Genomic DNA, 21,246 nt, shown 5'->3' on the forward strand with positions numbered 1-21,246 from the left:
AAGCGAGAGCGTATAGGAGTGTATATTCTATAGGCACAGATTTGGGTCCACTGGCTCCCCACCTGTCATGCCACGGCAATTTGCAGTTATCAATTCCTTATTCTTAGCATCCAAAACATCATACAAAATTATCTATTTATAGTTACATTTAATGCTTTGGGATGTCCAAAAATCACTTATATTACAACAGTTATAACGAATTGTTCCCTCACCAACCTCTTTGAGAAACCTCCAAGCCCTTTGTCCTCAAGAATTTCTCACATCTTAAAGTTACTGCTTTACCTCTCTGTGCTATAAAGAGCTAACACTGAGATTCTTTTAATAAATGGAAAGAATGGAATCACATTCAAATGAGGATGAGGTTCCCTTTTGAGTCTGGTTCCTCTCAAAGTTACTCCCTCTTCCATATAAGGGAGTATTTCCTTGGCTCAGTCACCTCAGGCTTCACATCAGGGATAAATACAAACACATTCATGTATGTCTAATATTAATCTTAAACTTTTGTATAATATGAATCTTTGTATAATAAACATTTTGTACTATATTTCTTAGGTTCTATGAAGATGAACAATGAGACAATGTCCATTGTTAAAAAAATGCTGTACAAATTGTTTTGTACTTTAAATAACTGTAATATTAAATACTAAATAATAAATAATATTACATTGGGGGCACGGTGGCTTAGTGGTTAGCACGTTTGCCTCACACCTTCAGGGTTGGGGGTTCGATTCCCACCTCTGCCTTGTGTGTGTGGAGTTTGCATGTTCTCCCCGTGCCTCGGGGGTTTCTTCCGGGTACTCCGGTTTCCTCCCCCGGTCCAAAGACATGCATGGTAGGTTGATTGGCATCTCTGGAAAAATTGTCCGTAGTGTGTGAGTAAATGAGTGTGTGTGTGCCCTGCGATGGGTTGGCACTCCTTCCAGGGTGTATCCTGCCTTGATGCCCGATGACGCCTGAGATAGGCACAGCCTCCCCGTGACACGAGCGTTCGGATAACCGGTAGAAAATGAATGAATGAATGAATGAATGAATAATATTACATTTGTATATAAATGTATGGAAAAACAGGTATGTGTTAGTGTTGTATACAGAAAACACTTCTTTAGTTCTAGTGGTATCAGATCAGTTCATCTTAAATTATTCTCACTCTCACTCATTTTCTACCGCTTATCCAAACTACCTCGGGTCACGGGGAGCCTGTGCCTATCTCAGGCGTCATCGGCCATCAAGGCAGGATACACCCTGGACAGAGTGCCAACCCATCGCAGGGCACACGCACACACACACACACACACACACTCTCATTCACTCACGCAATCACACACTACGGACAATTTTCCAGAGATGCCAATCAACCTACCATGCATGTCTTTGGACCGGGGGAGGAAACCGGAGTACCTGGAGGAAACCCCCGAGGCATGGGGAGAACATGCAAACTCCACACACACACAAGGCGGAGGCGGGAATCGAACCCCCAACCCTGGAGGTGTGAGGCGAACGTGCTAACCACTAAGCCACCGTGCCCCCATCTTAAATTATTAATGCAACAAAATTAATGCAACAAAAATACTATGATAAAATGTCTTGAGCGTTCTCCCATCTCACTCCCATATACTCCTTTAGGGATGTCCTGTACAGTTCTCTATACAGAACAGGAAGTACAGAGTAGAAAATAACAAATGTGTGAGTGAGAAATGGATTTCAGGCATTGCATATGGTTATACAGTCAGGTCCTGAGCAGCGTGTCTCCTCAAATCTCCAACGCCACTGATTTATTCCATGCACTATGCAAGTGTGTTTCAATCTAATACTGCTTCAACTGTAAATGTGGTGACTGGCAAAACAACGCTGCCAATGCTGTCCAGCCAAACAAAAAAATCTGTCAGCAGGCAATTGACGAAAGGGAGAATATTGTGTTACAAATTTGCTCGACAACAACCCGTTTTCCATCTTTCTCGTCTTCCTCCTTTATTTTGACATCTATCTTCAGTGCCTGCTCAGCTTAAAGAGCATCTGACACAATGTCACGTCCACATTTTTGTCTTGTCAGCCTACAGTTACCATAGTTCTGTTCTCAAGACATAGTGCAGCATAAGGAAGAGTGCTTGTACTATACCTGGCATCCTTCGATCTCTACAGATCTATTCCGAGAAGCAAATGTTCTAAACAGCAAGCCACATGCAGACATATCACAAAGCTCAGGGCTTTAGCGTTGATGGACAAAAATCCACACAGCTAGCATTAATCGATCAAACAGTCCACACTCCAATAACAAATGAATAAGTTAGAAGAGTAGGAAAAAGGGATCTGCTCTTACTGCTTTGGACGCTGATGTAGCTGGTGGAGTTATCTTTGCCCAGCGAGTTTTCGGCCACGCATGTGTAGTTTCCAGAATCTTCTAGTCTCACTTGGCTAATCTGGACCTTTGAGTTTTTCCTGTTTAAAAAGAGCAGAAGAAGGAAAGAGAGCAAAGTGTGTCAGTGAATGTTTTTCAGTGACCTAATTATCTAATGATGAACCGTTTCCCTCAACCCAACAACCTCCATCCTCCGGATTTCTCCAGATTTCACCACTTTTATAAAAATAACTACAAAGCCATTTTTAAAGTGCAGCTCAGTCGGTAATGTTGATGCCTGACAGTTCAATCCACACCTCAGAAACTTTTATCCACTGAGCCTGTATGCTAATCTGGCAAACATATCTATTTTTAGTGATAACCAAAACCTTGGCTTTTTTTTTAAACAGGCCACTGATAATTAAATGGCTGAGAGTAGGAAAATATGATGGGAGCTCTGACTACTCTCAAGTGACTACTCTCAAATCTATGTCTTATTCCCTTAACAACTATTCTCTGAAGGTTTCTCCAATTTATGTGTGAAAAGCAAACAGTAAAGTCTTCCCAGGACATTTACCAGTTACATTTCACTTAGTATGAACAAGAGAGGCTATGACTGATTAAGCCAATTTACAATATTCTAGGTGCATAAATACGTATAACAGTGTAAATATATAGTTACATAAATGTCAAATTATATGACGTTTCACTGAATTCGACCTGCTCTGAAGTTCAGTCTGGTGTTTATGCTTCCACTCTGAATTATAATCAAGAATAATCAAGAATCCCTTCACTAACAATTGTTTTGAAGAGCTTTTTGTTATTTCAGCACTTCGCTTTGCTGTGACTTTACCATGACCGCTTTGAAAATTCACAATGGAGCATATAATAAATCTCCGGTGTTGTATATGCAGTATCTCATTTTATTCTCAATTCATCAGGGTGTGTGTGAACGTCGGCAATGCTGCTTCAGTGTAAACGGCACACCTCCCACCCCATTCCCCCACAAAACATACACATCCTCATATATTACACATGGGAGCAGTAACCAGGCAATAACATCAAATATCAGCACTTTATCCAGTAGAGGAAAAGGGAAAAAATATATATCGTCTTACTCCTTAACTTACAGTTTGAACATGAAATTACACATCATAAAATATCAGAAAATAATTCTGATCTGTAAGTTGTTGTATTACACATAATTTATAAATGAATTTAATTAATAATGTTACATATATAGTGCATAAGTTTGCCATTGCTGTTTATTCTCAATAGCAATAACATTTACAAAGCGATTCCTGGGTGAGTGAAAAAGTGAAAAAGTTACCACATGTACTGTAGGTGTAACTGAATATAAGGATCTGAATATAAATAAATCTTCACAGTCTCTTGAATATTTTGACACCTTAATGCACGTGATAAATTAATATCTAACTTTAACTAACTTTCATTATTTTAAGATATTTGTTTTTCTGAGATGGAAGCAAACTGTTAACCCCAGAAGAAACCAGCAAGAGCCTGAAAAACACCCCACTGATCGTAACCTGAGCTCAAACCTAGGAAATGCAATTAAGCATTTAATTTAGTGCTTAAGAAAATCATATTATGGATGCATGTTTTTCATACTTTGTTGCAGGTGTTGTGAATTGTGAACATTATGGTCAGTTAGAAAGAAACTGACAAATTAGTCATTGTAATTAAATGTAGAACTAAAATAATAACTTTTCAAAAATGTCCTGGTTTTGATTTAATTTTGACTTCATTTCTAATTAGGCTTCACATTACAAGTATCATTTTGTATAGCAATATACAGGTGTAAAATCTAGGAAGCCCGAGTCATTGGTACGTCCAGTGCTGAGTAAGAACTACTACACGAGTCCTGAAGTATCCTCCTAGACTGTAGAGTTCATTAGCTTATATAGAAAATACCAAACTGGCACAGTTCAAGGGAGTCTGGGGCATAGACTAAGGAGACATTGGCCCATATAATACTCTGCAAATTTTAAATATATATAACATTTTTTAAAAGGACAGCTCTGTCAGGAACCTACCTTCACTACAGGAACAGCTCAGTAAATTTCTACATTATTTTTTTTATGCAGGCTGAACAGAAAACTGTCCCATAACAACAGACCTGTGCTTCACTCCCCTGAATATCTATATTTACAAACTAGGGCAATCCTTTGAAGGAGCTGATAAAAAAATTTATTTTTAATGCATCAGATACTAAGAATAGTTCTATAGTGCATTTCCAACAGTACATTTCTGTGATTGATATCTGTGGCTGTGCATCAGTGCCAAAGAGTGTGTGGGTGGGTGTGTATGTGTGTATTCATGTTGCATTTCTCTTACTTGTTGGTTTTGATTTTGACATCTTTGCTCTTGCGGAGTTCATTCCCATCTTTGAGCCAGCGAAAGGATGGGCTTGGGTTGCCCTGCACCTCGCATTTTAGGGTCACACGCTCATCTTCCCACACCCACTGAGAACGCATGGGTTTCACCTTTGGCGCTAATGCTACAGAGAGAGAGAGAGACAGAGAGAGAGAGAGAGACAGAGACAGAGAGAGAGAGAGAGAGAGAGAGAGAGAGAGAAAGAGAGAGAGAGAGAGACAGAGAGAGAGAGAGAGAGAGAGAGAGAGAGAGAGAAAGAGAGAGAGAGTGATAGATGGCAGAAACAGATAGTGAAAAGTGGACAGGTTTGGGAGGAGCAGGGAAATAAATGGTAGCGAAAGATGACAGAAGCGAATTATGAGAGGGCGATTGACAGGAAAAAGGTAGAAAGAGATGCATGCGCATTTACAGGATACACAAAGGAAAAGGAGAGAGAGAGAGAGAGAGAGAGAGAGAGAGAGAGAGAGAGAGAGAGAGAGAGAGAGAGAGTGTAAAGAAATTAATGTGTTTGATGCTGTAATCCATCTGGAAGCATAGCTCAAAAAAGACAAGCAAAAAAACAAGACAAGTAATTTTAAAATAATATAAAAAGTGATAAAACCACAGAACTGACTTGTCAAACATATACTGCATGTATAGTTGTGTAATCGCACACATTAACAATATCAGCGCTTGCCAATTTAGAAGGTACCGGCCTAGATTTATAGACAAAACTGTACTGACTTACTGTTGATATACTAGACATACTGAAAGACATTCTGTTACAGAATTATTTTTACATTCTGTTATCAGAATTATTTTTACATTCTGTTATCAGAATTATTTTGAATTTCATCTGCAAATTTTTCAGCAACACATTGAAAGAGCCTTGTTTCTTAACATTCGTATCATGAAGTTTCTTTTCTCTGAATGGAATAGCTTAACACACAGATGTTCATGCCTCAGGCTTTTCTTTATTGCAAGACTATAAGAGCTGATGCAGTGGGACCCAAGGAAGCTATCACAGCTTTTCTCTTTTGTCAAGAGCACACCCGCAACATTTTTTCACTCTCCCTCATATATATGTACACACAAACACATGCACATACTCACATAAAAACCCTTTACACACTGCCACTTCTTTATAATTTGACATTATTTTATGTTTTAACAAATGCTTCTAAATATGAAGCGATGTCAATACAACACAACCAATTAAACAGTGAATAGTCTGTCAATGAGTCCCTTGTTCGTGTCAGGTTTTTTCCGGTGGATCAGTGTGTAGCAGCTATAAGACATTGCTTGAAAGCATGTATTCAGTAGCAGATACTCTGGGACTGTCTTATGTGTCTCTCAGTTCAACCGCAGCTGCATTTCAAATGTGGCTTACAAAAAGAGAGCGTTAATGGACTTTGTTACCTATGAAACAGAAAATAGACAAAGTTCTATAAAATATTATACACCTCGTCTGTCATTTGCTCATCATTTTATGACTACACTATGCTTGACAACAAATAATATGGAATATTCTGGATGAGGAGTGGTCCAACTAACTTTGTTAAACATTATATGAAGCATGTTCTGCCAGAGCAGTTTTCTTCAGATCTTGTGGAGTATTTTCATGTCCTTACTGATAATCATTATTGATGTTGTCACCTCTTGACCACACATGGCCGGCGTATAAAATGATCCTGCTTTGTCATGTTTGTTCTCATTCTCGTCTTGCCAAGAAACTGAGGATTCAAAGATGCTGAGTACAGCGCTCCATAGGTCAGGGTAATTCTAGTGTTTGACATATTGCAATTCTTGCCATAGCTAAATGTGTCTTTAAAGTAGACACTTTGTCTGTAGTTTCTGTTAGCAGGCAATTTCATAATATAACATAATTTTATATAAAGTCATAATTACTGCAATTTGAAGAAGGAGATATTCCAGGCAATGCTCTCCTTATTGAGTTGAGAAGTGTAGGACAGATAGAAGAGCTGCATCAAAAGCAGTTGCAGAAGCAGAATTTGGAGAGACCATGGAATCAGACGTGCAGGTGATTTAAATGGTGTTCTGGTCAGTGCCTCAGGAGGATGAGACGAGACTGGGAACAAGCTCTGCTGAACAAGTGAGGGGAATGTTGACCCATACTGAAGATACTGTTGAGCAACAGAAGGAGCACTGTGACAAACCTCTTAACCCAATGGATTTGCCCTTTCTTAAGGAACCAGTGACAGGAATCTCAGGTGTACTGGAGTCTATCTATGTGGCTAAGCTTACTATGCCAGTTAGAAACCTTAAAAGTAGGAAGACTGCTGGGATGGATGATATGTTGAAAGCACTATACAAGCTTGGAGTTTTGTATTGAAACGTTTCAATATTTCATGCACATAAACATTTGAACTGGGGTGGTGATCCTTTTTTTTTTTAAATGCAATCGGATGGTGTCTTCCAATTACAGGGCAATTATACTCCTGAGCCTCTTAGGAAAGGTTACAGGGATGTTATCGCTGTTTGAGGCTAGGAGGTAACAGCACTGTTATTTGCAGATGTTGTTGTTCTCTTGGTACCATTAACAGTGGACATGAGCATTTTAGTGCTGAGAATGAAACAGTTGGGATAAAAATCAGTACCAGCAAGACTCATAGTTCCTTACAGGAAAATATTGGGAAATTCGCTACTGGTGAGAGGACAGACCTTGCCCCTGGATATAAAGTTTACGTAGCTTGGGATCTTATTCTTGGGAAAAGGAAAATAAGAATGTGAAAATTGCCAAATAGATCGGGTCAGCAGCATCACAATTGTAGTTGATGTACCAGTCTGTGGTGATGAAGCAGGAGCTCAGGGTTTGTTTCTCTGTCTACCAGTCAATCTCCATCCCTATACTTACCTATAGTCATGAGCTGAGGGGCAGTGACAGAAAGTATGGGTTTGCAAGTACAGGTGGTCAGCAGAATTTCCTGTGGAAATAAGATTAGAATGCTAGGCACACTCTCTATTTCAGGATGAGGTACTTGGAAGGCGCTGCTCTTCCAAATCAAGAAGAGCCAGCTGAGGTGGTACAGCTCACTGTACAGCTGTATCAGGCACATTCCACTCGACTGAACAGATTATATATCATAGTTAGCTTTGAAAATTCTGCTGATCCTCCACAAATATTTGTTACTTTTTTAAGAATATGATCCCCCAACACACACACACACACACATAAACATACATACACACACCTAGAACTCACACACAATAAGCTCCTGATCATCTCCTGCTGCTCTAACCAGTAATTTTACCAAGTGTAATGAGTTGGACGGGCTTCGCATTCCCTTAATGAGCAGACCCAAAATAATTAACTAAGAGTTAAACAAGAAGAAAAAAATGTGTTCTATGCCCCACCATTAGGAAACGTGTCAAGGAATCCTTGGTAATAAATCTTGATAAATATTCTTTTTTAAAATAAACTTTTCTTTCATTTTTTTTTTTTAAATGTATTAGTTTCTTTTCTTTTTGTACTTATGTTTCTATAAAGCAATTTGTATTTTTTTTTTTTTTTTTTTGTATTTTGGGAAAGTTGGGGTGATGCTCTGGACATTAAAGGGTTATAGAATCCTAAAATGGCTTCACATGCAACCTTCTTTGAAAGTGTAACCCTCTATTCTGTAGTAATCAAGCTATATGTCATGGACAGACATTCTCATCACAAAGTGTGTACTGTATGGTTAGTGTGTATGTAGGCTTGTGTTTGCTCACTGAAGTGTGTGTGCCCTTGAAGTGAGTGTGTATTGCCGTGAACCTGCAGCACACTGCAGTTGTGCATGAGGGCTTTCGCTCAAATCAGCGTTTTCTGACAGTTGTATCACTCTCATTAAAGAGTGGAGAGGGGGAGAGAGAAAAAGGCGTGAGAAGGTATAGAAAGTCATCTACTACCTCTCTGAGACATTCACCCCCATCCACCCACACCTACACACACTCTTGAGAGTACATCCACACATATACAGTACATACTGTACACATAGACACCAGAGGCTAACGTTACAATGACAATTACAGAACAAACATGCAAAATAAGCAGTCTTTGTCCTTGGGCTGCAAATCAGAGCTAATGCACAGCTTGGCACTTATGTCTTGTAGCATGCACAACTCAGGTTAGCTCAGGAACACTAATCATTAACTACAGTAACATTATAATGAAGATCAGTCCACTCATCCTGGCTGACCTTTCAGACAGAAATGCACATGCTAGCTTACGAGGTAGCATTCATTATAAAGACTTCTACTGTTGTTCTTATCAATGAGTTCTGTAATGACTAATAAGACCAAAGCAGGAACCAAGAATATTTCAGTTTTTCTGACAATGGTGCTTTATTCCCATGGTTGCACTCTCTCATTCTTCCTTGGGTGTCCCATCAAGGCACAAATGTCATGATCAGCAGCATGAGGCTTTACCTTAGTAAAGCCTATAATTTGATTTCAGTGTAGTGTACAGCAAGATACTTTCTTCATCTGCTTATATGGAAACTCTCTAAAATGTGCACTCTGTAGGTAACTGAAACTAAAGAGTAGGTTAAGGACACAGACAGACTGACTAACAGGAAAATGTTTTTCTCTTAACAAGCTGATCATTGCTTGTGTCAGATGTTAAGGTCATTGCCGCACTTCTCATATTCATCATTGTGCAGATACTGGAATGATGGAACAGGTAGAAGGAAGAAGCCATTATTTGCTACATATTCATTACAGCACAGTGAAATACTTTTTTTCACATACGCCATCTTAGGAAGTTGGGGTCAGAGTGCAGGGTCAGTCATGATACAGCACCCAAAAAATAAGAGGTTTAAGGGTCTTGCTCAAGGGCCCAAGAGTGGCAGCTTGGTAGTGTTGAAGCTTGTACCGCTGACCTTCAGATCAGTAACACAAAGCCTTAACAAAGCCTAAAACTTTGCTGCTGCAGTGGTGAGCACACTACCTGAAAGCCCAGCATGTAACTGGATAAAACACAAGTTTTTTAGACAGGAGATGCTTTCCTGATATTGTGTATTTTTTTTTTCTTTATTTTGTCATATTCCATTTGTATTGTCATGGCCACAGCCAATCTGCACCAAATATCTCATTCTATGTTTTGTATTTCTAGCACATCAATGCTGTTCTGTGATGATAGAAGAAGCACTATGAGAAACCCAGAAGGGTTCTTATATCCCATGTATAGTATATCCCAACAGTATTGCCTAGCAGGATGGAATGCCATGGTAAATGTAGGACCCTATGCAGGATTCATTTGAGTGGTCATGTCTGTGCCACCTTTTTTGGGTTTGTTTCATATTTGGTGAGAGCAGTGTGAAAAATATCAGTCTGTGCTCATGAAATAGTAATAAATTAGCGATTTGCCATTTGCCAGAATGCGTAATATTCTAGTTATATTCTGGTAGCTGTCAATAAAGTATTTGTTCATGGGAAATATGTTATTTTCTGTAGTGATAGAAAAACAAAATCAGGACATGGAGAGCTGAAATTAACAAACAGTACTGGTAGAATTTTCTGTCTACCAGTGCAGCTAACTGTCCAGTAACCTCCAGAAGTTTGACCACATCCAAAGCAATATTAAAGTTGAAACAAAAAGTCAACGTTGCAAAAGAATCGAGATATAAACCACATAAGCACCTCCAACACCAACAAAGGTGTTATGCAAGATTCATTTTCCAACATCACACAAACTTTTCACCTTGTCTGAAGGTGTAAGTGATGAGGGTGATGAGGCTTACACTATGTCTGGTAGCTGTCATTCACACAATGAGGAATACCAAAAGGACACATCCAGATCACATTGGATTAGGTTTATAGTTCTCTAGAAAGAAGGCTGGGATTAAAATACAAATAAAAGTTTTTAATGTCAGTGCTCGGGTAAAGCCCCATTTCTGTCCTATTTTTTCTCTTTCTTCATTCTTTTCAAACTGTGACTGCACTGCTTGGCAGTTGCACTTCAACAGAGTGACGCATACTTCCACATCTCCCACACAGCGATAAACGAACGTGTGTTCGCGTTCTCTTCTTTCCCTGCAACGGATTATCTTTCTTCCCTTGCTCCTTCCTTTTCTCTTTCCCTTGCGTCTCTCTCCTCTCCTGCTGTCTCTGCTGCTGCGGTTTGTCATGCTGAGGTGGGATTATGGAGCGTGGCAGAGAAGACAGTGTGTGTGTTTGTGTGTGTGTAGGTGTGTGTGTGTATGAGTGAGAGAGAGAGGGAGAGAGGGGGGTGGGAGAGGAAAAGAACGATGCAGAACGCTTCAGCACTGCAGGAGAAACCAACCCCTCATACAGCAGGGGGGGGGGGGGGGGGGAGGAGAGAGAAGCAGTGAGCGAGGAAGGATGGCTGGAAAGCTTGTCACAGTCATGGACTTAACTAGTCGTGGAGGAGAAGCTGGATGAGTAATATTACAGTTCTGGAAAGGAGCATACCAGGAAATGAATGACATAGAGAAATGGACAGAGAGGAAAAGAGAGCAAAATACAGGAAGGTGACTAAATGAAGACAGAAACAATGGGAATATTAGGTGCCGGGGGGTGAATGTAATGTAATTAGAGTGAATGTGAAAGCGAATGTTAAGCCTACAGGACACTGAGGAACATATCTACTAACATTTTCTGCCATTGCAAACCATGTTCTTACAAAATTACATCTTACTATCATTATTCAATTGTCCAGTTAGTCTCCCCAGCCAAAGTCTTGATAGATGACCAAACCAGTTGGAATATAAGCTCAGTGTCCCACGATGAATTAATTCAAATTCAAATTCAATTTATTTGTATAGACCTTTTAACAATTCCCATTGTCTCAAAGCAGTTTTGAAGAAGTATGGAAACAGAAGAGAGAGATACAAAATAAATAAATATATAATGATAATAATAAGAAAAAATATGCATAATAAATAAATAAATAAATAAATAAATAAATATATACAATTAAAGCACTGTCTAAGACTACATTAAGTGTGTATAAAAGGATATACCGTATGAACAGATTTTTCAATTTTCCTGATTACATCAACACTTCACTTCTCAGCAAATACAGATGTCTACAATATACATGTAAGCCTACAGACTGAATACACATGACATGTAGCATTTATTTCTTCATTAAATAAGAACACAGGACTTTTGATGATGATGATGATAAAGACCAACGTATTGTCAAATATAATAGTAATAACTGATATGATCTCCAAAGCTTCCACAGATGGTTATATTTACCCTATTTTCCCATGATTATGAATTTTTATTTCATTAGCTAGTCACCTAGTTTGTGATATTTTCCAGTGATATTTCAGTGCCAATTGAAAAAAAATGAAAAGATTCTAATAATTGTCTGTTTTTCACACATACACAAGAGATAAAAAAACACCAGCATGCCATTTTGTTTCTTTTATAAGCAACCACGAAGAAACTGAGACCTGTAACCTGCTTTTTTCATACAGACATAAAACAGTTTCACCAGAATCAGTCTGCAGACCTGTTACAAAACAGGCCCATAATTTGATAACACACACAAATTTAATTTCCCTGGTGAAAGTAAGAACAAATTAGTCCAGGCTGCTGTCTCAGTGTTGTGTATGGCATCTCTTGGGGAAAAAAAGCTACTGCAAACCCCCATACTGTGCGTCATAAAAAGAATAAGACTATAGTATCAAATGTTTTTAGGTGTCCATGCAAACATAGACAGAAACACAAGCACAGTCCAGAGAGCTTCTTTGCTAGTACAACTGACAAGGGCTATACCTTAATATAGTTGAGGAAATTACTTCATTACTGTTCAGGAAAAAAAAAAAGATGAAGATTCAAAGAGGCAATACAGTGCTTTAAAAATTCATGAAAGGTTGACAGATATATATCAACTATAGCAGAATTCATATCTGGTGGAAATTAGGATGTGCATGTGAACATAATAGAACAATGATCCAACAATAGCATTTTTTGCTAGCATATGCTGTATGAGTGCATTTTTCTTAATTAGATGTGAGACCGGTGTATCCAATTATGCTCTCAGTAGACTACTACTGTATAGTGGAGGTTTGTCGGCTGTAGAATGGATGCTGGGCCTGAAGCATGTGACCTTCAGTCCCCTGTGTCTTCCAAAAAGCTGTCAAAACTAGACCACCGTTAAGGACAGAATAACTGCAGTAGGAAAAACTCAAAATTTTGCTAAAAAACACATATAGCAGTTTATTTCTTAGAAGAAATCTTGCACTTAGACTTTTTTACATAAATTTTATGTAATTTATTGACTGGCACCCATCTATCAATCTGCACTGAATATGATCTGCTATCATAATGTCATCTGATTTGATGTCAGGAACTGTCTGACAAGTGAACATATCCAGCCATATCCTGTGGTCTGAAACAGATGAAGGAATAGACGATGAACAACACACACTGTGATGGAAAAGGATGAGCCATCGTCTTTACCTCTACATCATAGCTCTGCTTTACAAATCCTTCTGTTTCCTTCTTAACTCTTCAGGGTCCAATAGCATTTGAGGACACCGTGACTTGAGGCTTGGACTTTATCAGGTCTTTTCAGTTTGAAATGCTTCAAAGGAACAACATGATAATCATCTGCTAATTAGTGAGCCAAAACTTTTGGAGATATTGTACATGTGTTAAAGTGTCAGTTAGTGTAGCCTTCAGCATGGATGCTGTATATTTGAAAAGACTTTGTTCAACCCTCAGTCGTCAGCCTGTTTTCTAGAACGGTCTGAATTTAGCGACGACTAAATATTGCATGTCAGATAAAATATGTATTAGCCTGCAGTGCACTGATTACGATGCACATACAATGCACAACCCACAAGCAAGAAACCCTAAATTAAAAATAAACAGATTGGCGCTATGGTGAAAGACTTTGGGAGGTTGTGAGATTGAATCTTGATCACGCTTAAGAGAGTCCAGGAGAGACTCGTTTGCTCTACTCTCTTGGTGGGAAGGATTACATTCGACTCTGTCATGTTAATCAGAGTGGCAGTAGACAATCATAAGCACACGTGAGCCCATGTATATGGCTGTTATCTGTTATCGTCTCCTCCAAGTGTGTTTAACTCATGTGTCAAAAGACATTGTCGTCTTTGCCTTTCACGACTGGTAGCTTGGTGTGATAGGAGAAAGCTGGTGAGTGGGAACTAGCAATAATTAAATGATCAAAAAATGGAGTTAAGGAAGAATTTGCCATAGGTGTAATATTCTGTCTTTGAGCACATTTGCAATTCATCCATCTTAATTTTGAAGAAACGGATCAGAGCGTTGAGCAACTTTCCAATTTTGGACAAAGAAATTGTCTGCATCATAACGTGTTTTTTTAAAAAGAAGCAGATACAGAGAGAAACAGAGCTTGAGATAGCAGTATGCTCTGCCAAACCTTGGCAGCCAGTAAACAAGTAAAATAACTACATTAATAAACTTAGTGAGTAGTGTTATATACTTCTAGGGATCACTGGCCTTGTAGCGGCCCCTTGACCTCGAAAACTAGACACAGAGAGTTTCTGACGAGTGCTTTTCAATTTATTTAGCTTGCAATCTTGATGCCATGAACTCAAAAATTGTTGAATGTATTCGTTTTGAATCCTATAAGACTCAGTAAAACACATTAAACTTGCAACAGAAAGCCATGTAGTGATGACTACATACAGCATTATAGCACTGAGTTTAACACAATGATTCGCTGAAACACTGTAATGCACCGTACATCATAGAATGAAATAAAACCTTCACAAAACAAGATACTATCATTTAGCAACCACAGAATCATTAGCATGTGTGGAGTTCAATCTGCACCATCATGACGAAATAAAAAACATAACATAAATACGAAATCAGCATGTTCAACAACACAAAGTGTTGTATAGTACATACGTCACACTTCTTGCCAAAAGGATCAATTTAAAATGTTAACTATTTTTCAGAGCTCCTATCGTGAGCTCATGAGACACACATATGAGCATTTTTTGTGCTGCAAATATCAATACATTTACTGCACTAAAGGACACAAAAACCAATGTAAAGTAAAACACTGACCCAATTAATGGGATGGTCACTACAAGCCTATTATTCTACACCTTTAGATATGAAATGCATGTGAATTAGGTGTTTTATTTCACAATAAAATCATGGTATTAACATTGTGCTTTATGTAATATTCTATATCTATATTTCTAAATGTCTATAGCTAGAAGGTTAGCCTGTTACCTGTTACTCATGTAAAGCACTTTAGCATCACCAGCTGTGTTCCATCAGCTTGAAGCACTGCACATGGAGGCAGTGTACATATGAGCCTCTTTGTATTTTTTATAATAGAGCTCAATGTGAAGTTATTCACCAGTCAGGTCTCAAAGGACCATCTCTGTGTGTGGTGTATGGTTTCACGCCTTGTAGCTGTGTGTGTATAGCTGCATCTGGATGTGCTTTTCCTCTCCTACATCCTGCATGTATATTATTAACAACCAGATGCCAAAATGCTAAATAATTTTTTATTTATCAATAAATAAAACTAATCTGTGTAAAAAAAATCCAGTATTGATAGTTAATATTTATTATACCGGCTTTATTTCATCTATTCGTTGTTCTTTTATTTATTCAGATCTGTACTTATTTGTTAATTTAGGCTAATTCCCAATGAGCAGCCAGCTCTGACCTATTATACAATAGCAACACACACTTTCTCTGAGAAGTATGATACTGGAAAAAAAAAGGTGGGGGGGAATAGCTCAGTGGCAAAGATGCTGGACTACTGATTGGAAGGTTGCAAGCTCAAATCCCAGGACCACCAAGCTGCCAATCCCCAACTGCCCAGCTGTATAAGAAATACAAGATAAAATTGTTCTGGAAAAGGCTGTCAGCTAAATATATATGATGCCAACTAAGCCAAGCTCATTTTGAGCTGATGCAGAAAACTGCTATCTGCTATCGGCCCTCTTCCAAATACACAAGTTCACAGACACACATAACTGTGATAGACTATGCCATATCTCTCACACAAAGATCAGAGCCTATGCTTGCTCACTATATGCAACTCCTGGCTGCAGATCACTGTGGTATTGTTGCTGCTGAAACCTGAAGTCTATTCTCTATTTTCTTGAACCTCTTTGGAACACTCTAACACTGATTTTTATTTCATAAACCCTATTACATTTTAGCTTCAGATAATTTTCTTTTTAGATATTTTTAAAAAAAAATTAAATAATAGTGGTTATTATTATCATTCTTTCATCTTCATTAATTGCTTATCCTGTTCATATTTGAATCAGGAATATTCCCAGGGCACTACATACACACCCATAATGTGGATGATAGAGAGACACGATAGGGACCAGGTCATGTGATGTGCAGGGGATGATGGCCAATGTAGTCCAGCACTAATTCGGCATAACCCTGACATACGAATCAAACTATACAGAGAAAAAGAGTGCACTGAAGAGCCTGAGTTGTCTGAAAATGTTTATTCCAAATGACATAAAGGGAATTAGCAAATTAGTAAACCAATGCTTTACACTGTTATATATAGCCAATTAATGCATTTCTTCATTAATGTCCACAAAAAAGTGAACATCTACATGGCAGTAAGCTTAGATGGAGACAGCTCAGACAGTACTCTGATGAAAACAGAGTTGTTTTGGTCATTCACAATATGATGCTCATGAGTTTAATTATGCTTGTCTAGTACCCAACAAGGGGGCACGGTGGCTTAGTGGTTAGCACGTTCGCCTCACACCTCCAGGGTTGGGGGTTCGATTCTCGCCTCCTTGTGTGTGTGGAGTTTGCATGTTCTCCTCGTCCAGGGTGTATCCTGCCTTGATGCCCGATGACGCCTGAGATAGGCACAGGCTCCCTGTGACCCGAGGTAGTTCAAAACAAATGCTGCTTCAAACCAAGCAATTTTTGAAAGAAACACCAACCTGTCTTTTGGAAAAACTTTGCTGGACAGAGTTTGTTATAAGAACCTTGACCTGCGGATTAAGTAACTTTCTTCCTTGAAAACCTTATTAATGTTTTTGGTATACACATTCATATACAAAAAAAATCACAACGAAAAAAACAATGAAATTAGATCCTGAAAAAGGGACTTCTGAGATTTTTTTGCAGTGTAATCAACAAGCTCGGTTAAGAGTTGAGTTATATTCATGCCTCCATTGGAAAACAGTGTGTTTCGTGAAAAGCTGATTAAACAGATCCGTCCCTAATCAGTGTGAGGTCTTTGTAAAGCTGTATTGTAAGCTGTGTAGGCTTTTTTTCTGATTACCAATGTTCATTATGTTACTATGCTCTCTGTGTTCTTAATGGTTGGTTTGATTAGGGTTTAAGAGCTTTTGCAGTTGATGTTGTTGGTAAAAGGTTTAGAACCTCTTACCGAAAATAACTGAATGATTTGTAGCTTTATTGACATGTAAATGACTGGTTTAATGACTGGGGATGTGGTAGCCTAGTGGTTAAGGTGTTCAACTCCTGATCAGAAGGTTGTGAGTTTGAATCACAGCTCCACCAAGCTGCTACTGCTGGGCCCCTAAACAAAGCCCCTTAATGCTCTAAAAAAATGAGATGAAAATGTAATTTGTTCTGGTTAAGGGTGTAGGCCATAAATATTCAAGCTTTGTGGGCTCTTCTCTTTTACCTCTACAGAATACTACACTGTCACTATTTCCAACACAGTCATTCCTCAGCTAACATGAAATGCTGGATGAAAGAACATATATAAATGCAGCTGTCATTATTTTTTTGTCAGATGCATTATTTTTTATTTCATATTCAACATAAACATCAACACAGCCAACACAAAAATAAAAATAAAAAAAATATATTAAAGCTAGTAAAGAGTACATTGTCAGACAAGAGTAAATAATCTGCACAATCAAATAACAATCTAAACAGTCTAAGATCATATGTCTCATAAGAACAAGGAAAAAAATACATGCAGAAATAAATAGCAAGATAAAGCGTTTAAGAAAACAACAAATTAGTGATTTAGGAAGGACATAAAATTCAGATCATTAATGAGATGGAAAGGGTGCTTAGGAACAAATAAGCAAATCCTTCTTAAGTCAAAATTTTATGTTTATTTATGTGTTTATCATTTAATATTTTCATTATATTTATTGCGCATTGTGGCAGATATGATCATATAATAAAAGTCGTCAGTGTGTGTGTGTGTGTGTGTGTGTGTCGGGGGAGGGGGCTAAGCGCAGTTCTAATAGCCTCTGAATTTTCTGTTGCTGCTAAATCAATTGTGCATAGTCTCACACACACACACACAAACACACACGCACACACACACACACACACACACACACACACACACAAAGTTCCCCAAAACCTTCCATCCAGTGCTTTTCACTTAAGGACAGCTGATTCTCGTTTCTCTCTGTTCTCTCTCTCTCTCTCTCTCTCTCTCTCTCTCTCTCTCAAACTCTCTCTCTCTCTCACACACACAGCCTACATGTAAATATATGCATCATGCCTCTTACACACAAGTACACACCCCACTCTTTCATTTATTCTCACGTCCTCACACAGGCATCAACAGACCGCACTATTTTCTCTATTCTCTTGCCTTGTGTATCTGCTTTAATAAGTAATTTACATGCAGGAATCAAGTCTGAAAAAATGCCTTCCATTGGCCTAAATAACACCAGACTCTAGAGAGAATCTGTAAGCTTGTGTTAGTAACTGAAAAATGCCTAAAGATATCGACAACAGTTGCATTATGTCATTATGAATGTCTGTATTCACAGCACTGGATATATTTCTGTAAATGTAAGGTGTGAAAGAGAGATTGTGTGTGCGTGTGTGTGTGTGTGTGTGTGTGTGTGTGTGTGTGTGTGAGAGAGAGAGAGAGAGAGAGAGAGGGAGGGAGCGAGAGAGAGTTAGAGAGAGAGGGAGAGAGAGAGAGAAAGCATACACTAGAAACACCTCTTTCACTCAGAGTAGAATATCTGCAGCGCACAGCTGTCACCATGGAAACCACTATTGAGAAAAAGACAGAGAGAGACATAGACAGAGACAGATTGACAGAGACAGATCACCTTTTGTGGCTGTACAGCACATGACTGATGAAATATAAGATAGGCCACGGTACACTTTTCTGAGATATTGCAGGTGTCACCTGTACTTAACACTGATTATTATAATCATCACTCACAGAAAAAAAATAAGAACTAATATCAGCTGTTTCTTGTGATGTGTATAAACGATTTAAATTAAAACATTTCTGTGTAAAACTCGGGGATACTGTAATATTCTGTCTAGATTTTTCTAGGAGCCAAAAAAGGTCTTGACGAAAAGCACAAATGAGTGCAAAGTGTTCCATATTTATTTGGGCACAATTAATAATTTGAATAAATATATTTAATAGAAAAAACATGGTCTCTAACAATAACTGAATAAATACATTACTTTGTGTAACTAAACAGGTTACATCAGTAATTATTATTTAACAGGCTTTAAATTGATTGAATATAATTTTGCGTCAACTGCAGAAAACATTTTTATGGCGTCCCACAGCTGCTGTAGACTTAAATACTGGTTAAAACAGAACCCCATCAGTCCAACAATGTGCTTGACTATAATAATATTTCCAGAAACCTGTGTGTGAAGCTACAGCCACACTGTCATTTACTGTTACATGCCAAATAATTCACTCAGTTGAATTTAGTTGGTATTTGGGTGAAGTAGCTCATTTATGTTGAAGCAGAGGACATAAATAATGAACAGCCATGAAACTGGGTTGTAAGACTGCACTTAAAGTCACTGCACCATTTTGTCACTGAAGGCAGTAATGCATAAGCATAAGTAAGTTTGAAAATAGCAGTGAACAATCAGATTTTGAATGCCACATCATCCTGCACTACTGCTACTAGTCTACTTTAGCACTGGCACATCCATTTAAAAGCACAACCATAGCAACAGTGCACAAATATGAAAATAACAGGCTTTGCACCCAATCTACAAAAAACAGAGCCATCAGTGTGCTGGGTTTCACAAATACATGATTACCACAATTCAAATAGAAGAATATTATAATCAAAAGTTGTGATCACTCTTAAAACATGATTATTAATATTCCTGGATAAACTGAAATACCAATCCTTTGCTTTTATACATCCCTGCAATCAGTTTCTGGATAAAGTTTTTTATATTCAACACCCATTCTTCTTGAGTTATCTGTTTATACTGTGGCATACGCTGTCTTTTGCCAATCATATCCGAAAACTAACTGGGTCATGGCAAAACTTTGCTTTCTATTTTTTGGGGTAATTTCCCACATATTTTTTAAAATTGTAAAATTTCAATGCGCACATTCTCTTTTTACATCCTGGAGTGCAAACTGTAAAGACAAGTCTATATCTTTATCAGCTATTTCTGTGCACAATGCACGGTCGATAAAGCTGTACTAAGACTGCTGCACACACACACACAGTTTTCTGTTCATGTTCATGTTCAGTACACGCAGGCAGTTAGCTAGCAAGGTATCATAACCAGCTATTTGTCATGTCTGCCCAGAGAACATGCCAACACTGGAATTCGATGGGTTATTAATTCATGGAATCACTGCTGCACATTGGAGTAAATCATTATAATGGTCATGCCACATCTATTCAAAGCAAATAACTCAACATGACTGTATTAGAAATCAAATGTGTCTTATAGTAGACCGGTGATGTCCACTTTTGGTCCTGGAAACCCACTGCAATCAATACCACACAGCGTTTTTCCTGCTATAAGACATGATTCCGCTCATCTAGCTAATTACTAAACCTTTATCATCCAAATGAGGTTTTTTTAGGCACTGAAAGCATGTCCCAGTCAGGGGAACCCCAGTGTCAGACTGGCATTCACTGCAATGCCTCTTACCTGGTTCTATCCTTACTGATGGTGGGATGGCTGACAGCAGCCTATTGGAGGAGCTTATTAAGCAGATAGCATGTCAGGCGTGGTTTACACATGCACTCGCATGAGAGCTTTGGCAGGCACAAGTGAATGGATTCCCCAGAGAGATGAGCTGCTGGCTAATTGGAAAGCAAAAGGAGCTGACATGGCAAGTTGCTCTAAGCCAGAATTTCCAGCCTCATTACAACCTCAACATCTTGGCCATACAGATACTGAGCTGATCAAAGAGCACGGACAATGATAGAGCAACTTAAACCTTAAACATATAAATTCATTTTTAAAATCTGTTAGACCACTGTGTTGTTACAAAATACATTACAATAATCTATTCATTATTTTGTGTGAGATTATTATGATCACTGGTGATGCAAATATGTACAAGAACCCACTGGTGCTTCAGGCATGAGAAGTTCAAGATAAAAATAACCTTAAAAAAGGTGTATGAAAGTTTACACCTTATTTCATCACTATATATCAGAAAATGAAGAAAAACGTATTAAATGTATGTTAATTTATAGCTTGTTTGTTGTATAGAAGCACAAAATTCATAAATCAATTTAAACTTGTTCACCCAATCCTATTCTTCAAAAGTTTCCAATGGATTTTTATAAGAAGCATAGTTTATTCTATGATGTTATCCA

General features: G+C 38.2%; 1 protein-coding gene across 1 annotated transcript in view; it reads right to left on the bottom strand.

Moving 5' to 3' along the window:
• nrg2b (neuregulin 2b) overlaps nt 1-21,246 on the bottom strand; it is a 55,979-nt gene that overhangs the window by 26,545 nt on the left and 8,188 nt on the right. Inside the window, exons 2-3 of the mRNA XM_060885994.1 lie at nt 4,691-4,853; nt 2,318-2,436 (exon numbers count right to left, since the gene is read on the bottom strand). Of these exons, the coding sequence (XP_060741977.1) occupies nt 2,318-2,436; nt 4,691-4,853 (282 nt within the window). The remainder of the gene's footprint in view (nt 1-2,317; nt 2,437-4,690; nt 4,854-21,246) is intronic.

Source organism: Tachysurus vachellii, chromosome 13, assembly GCF_030014155.1.
Source record: "Tachysurus vachellii isolate PV-2020 chromosome 13, HZAU_Pvac_v1, whole genome shotgun sequence".
Taxonomy (NCBI): Eukaryota; Metazoa; Chordata; class Actinopteri; order Siluriformes; family Bagridae; genus Tachysurus; species Tachysurus vachellii.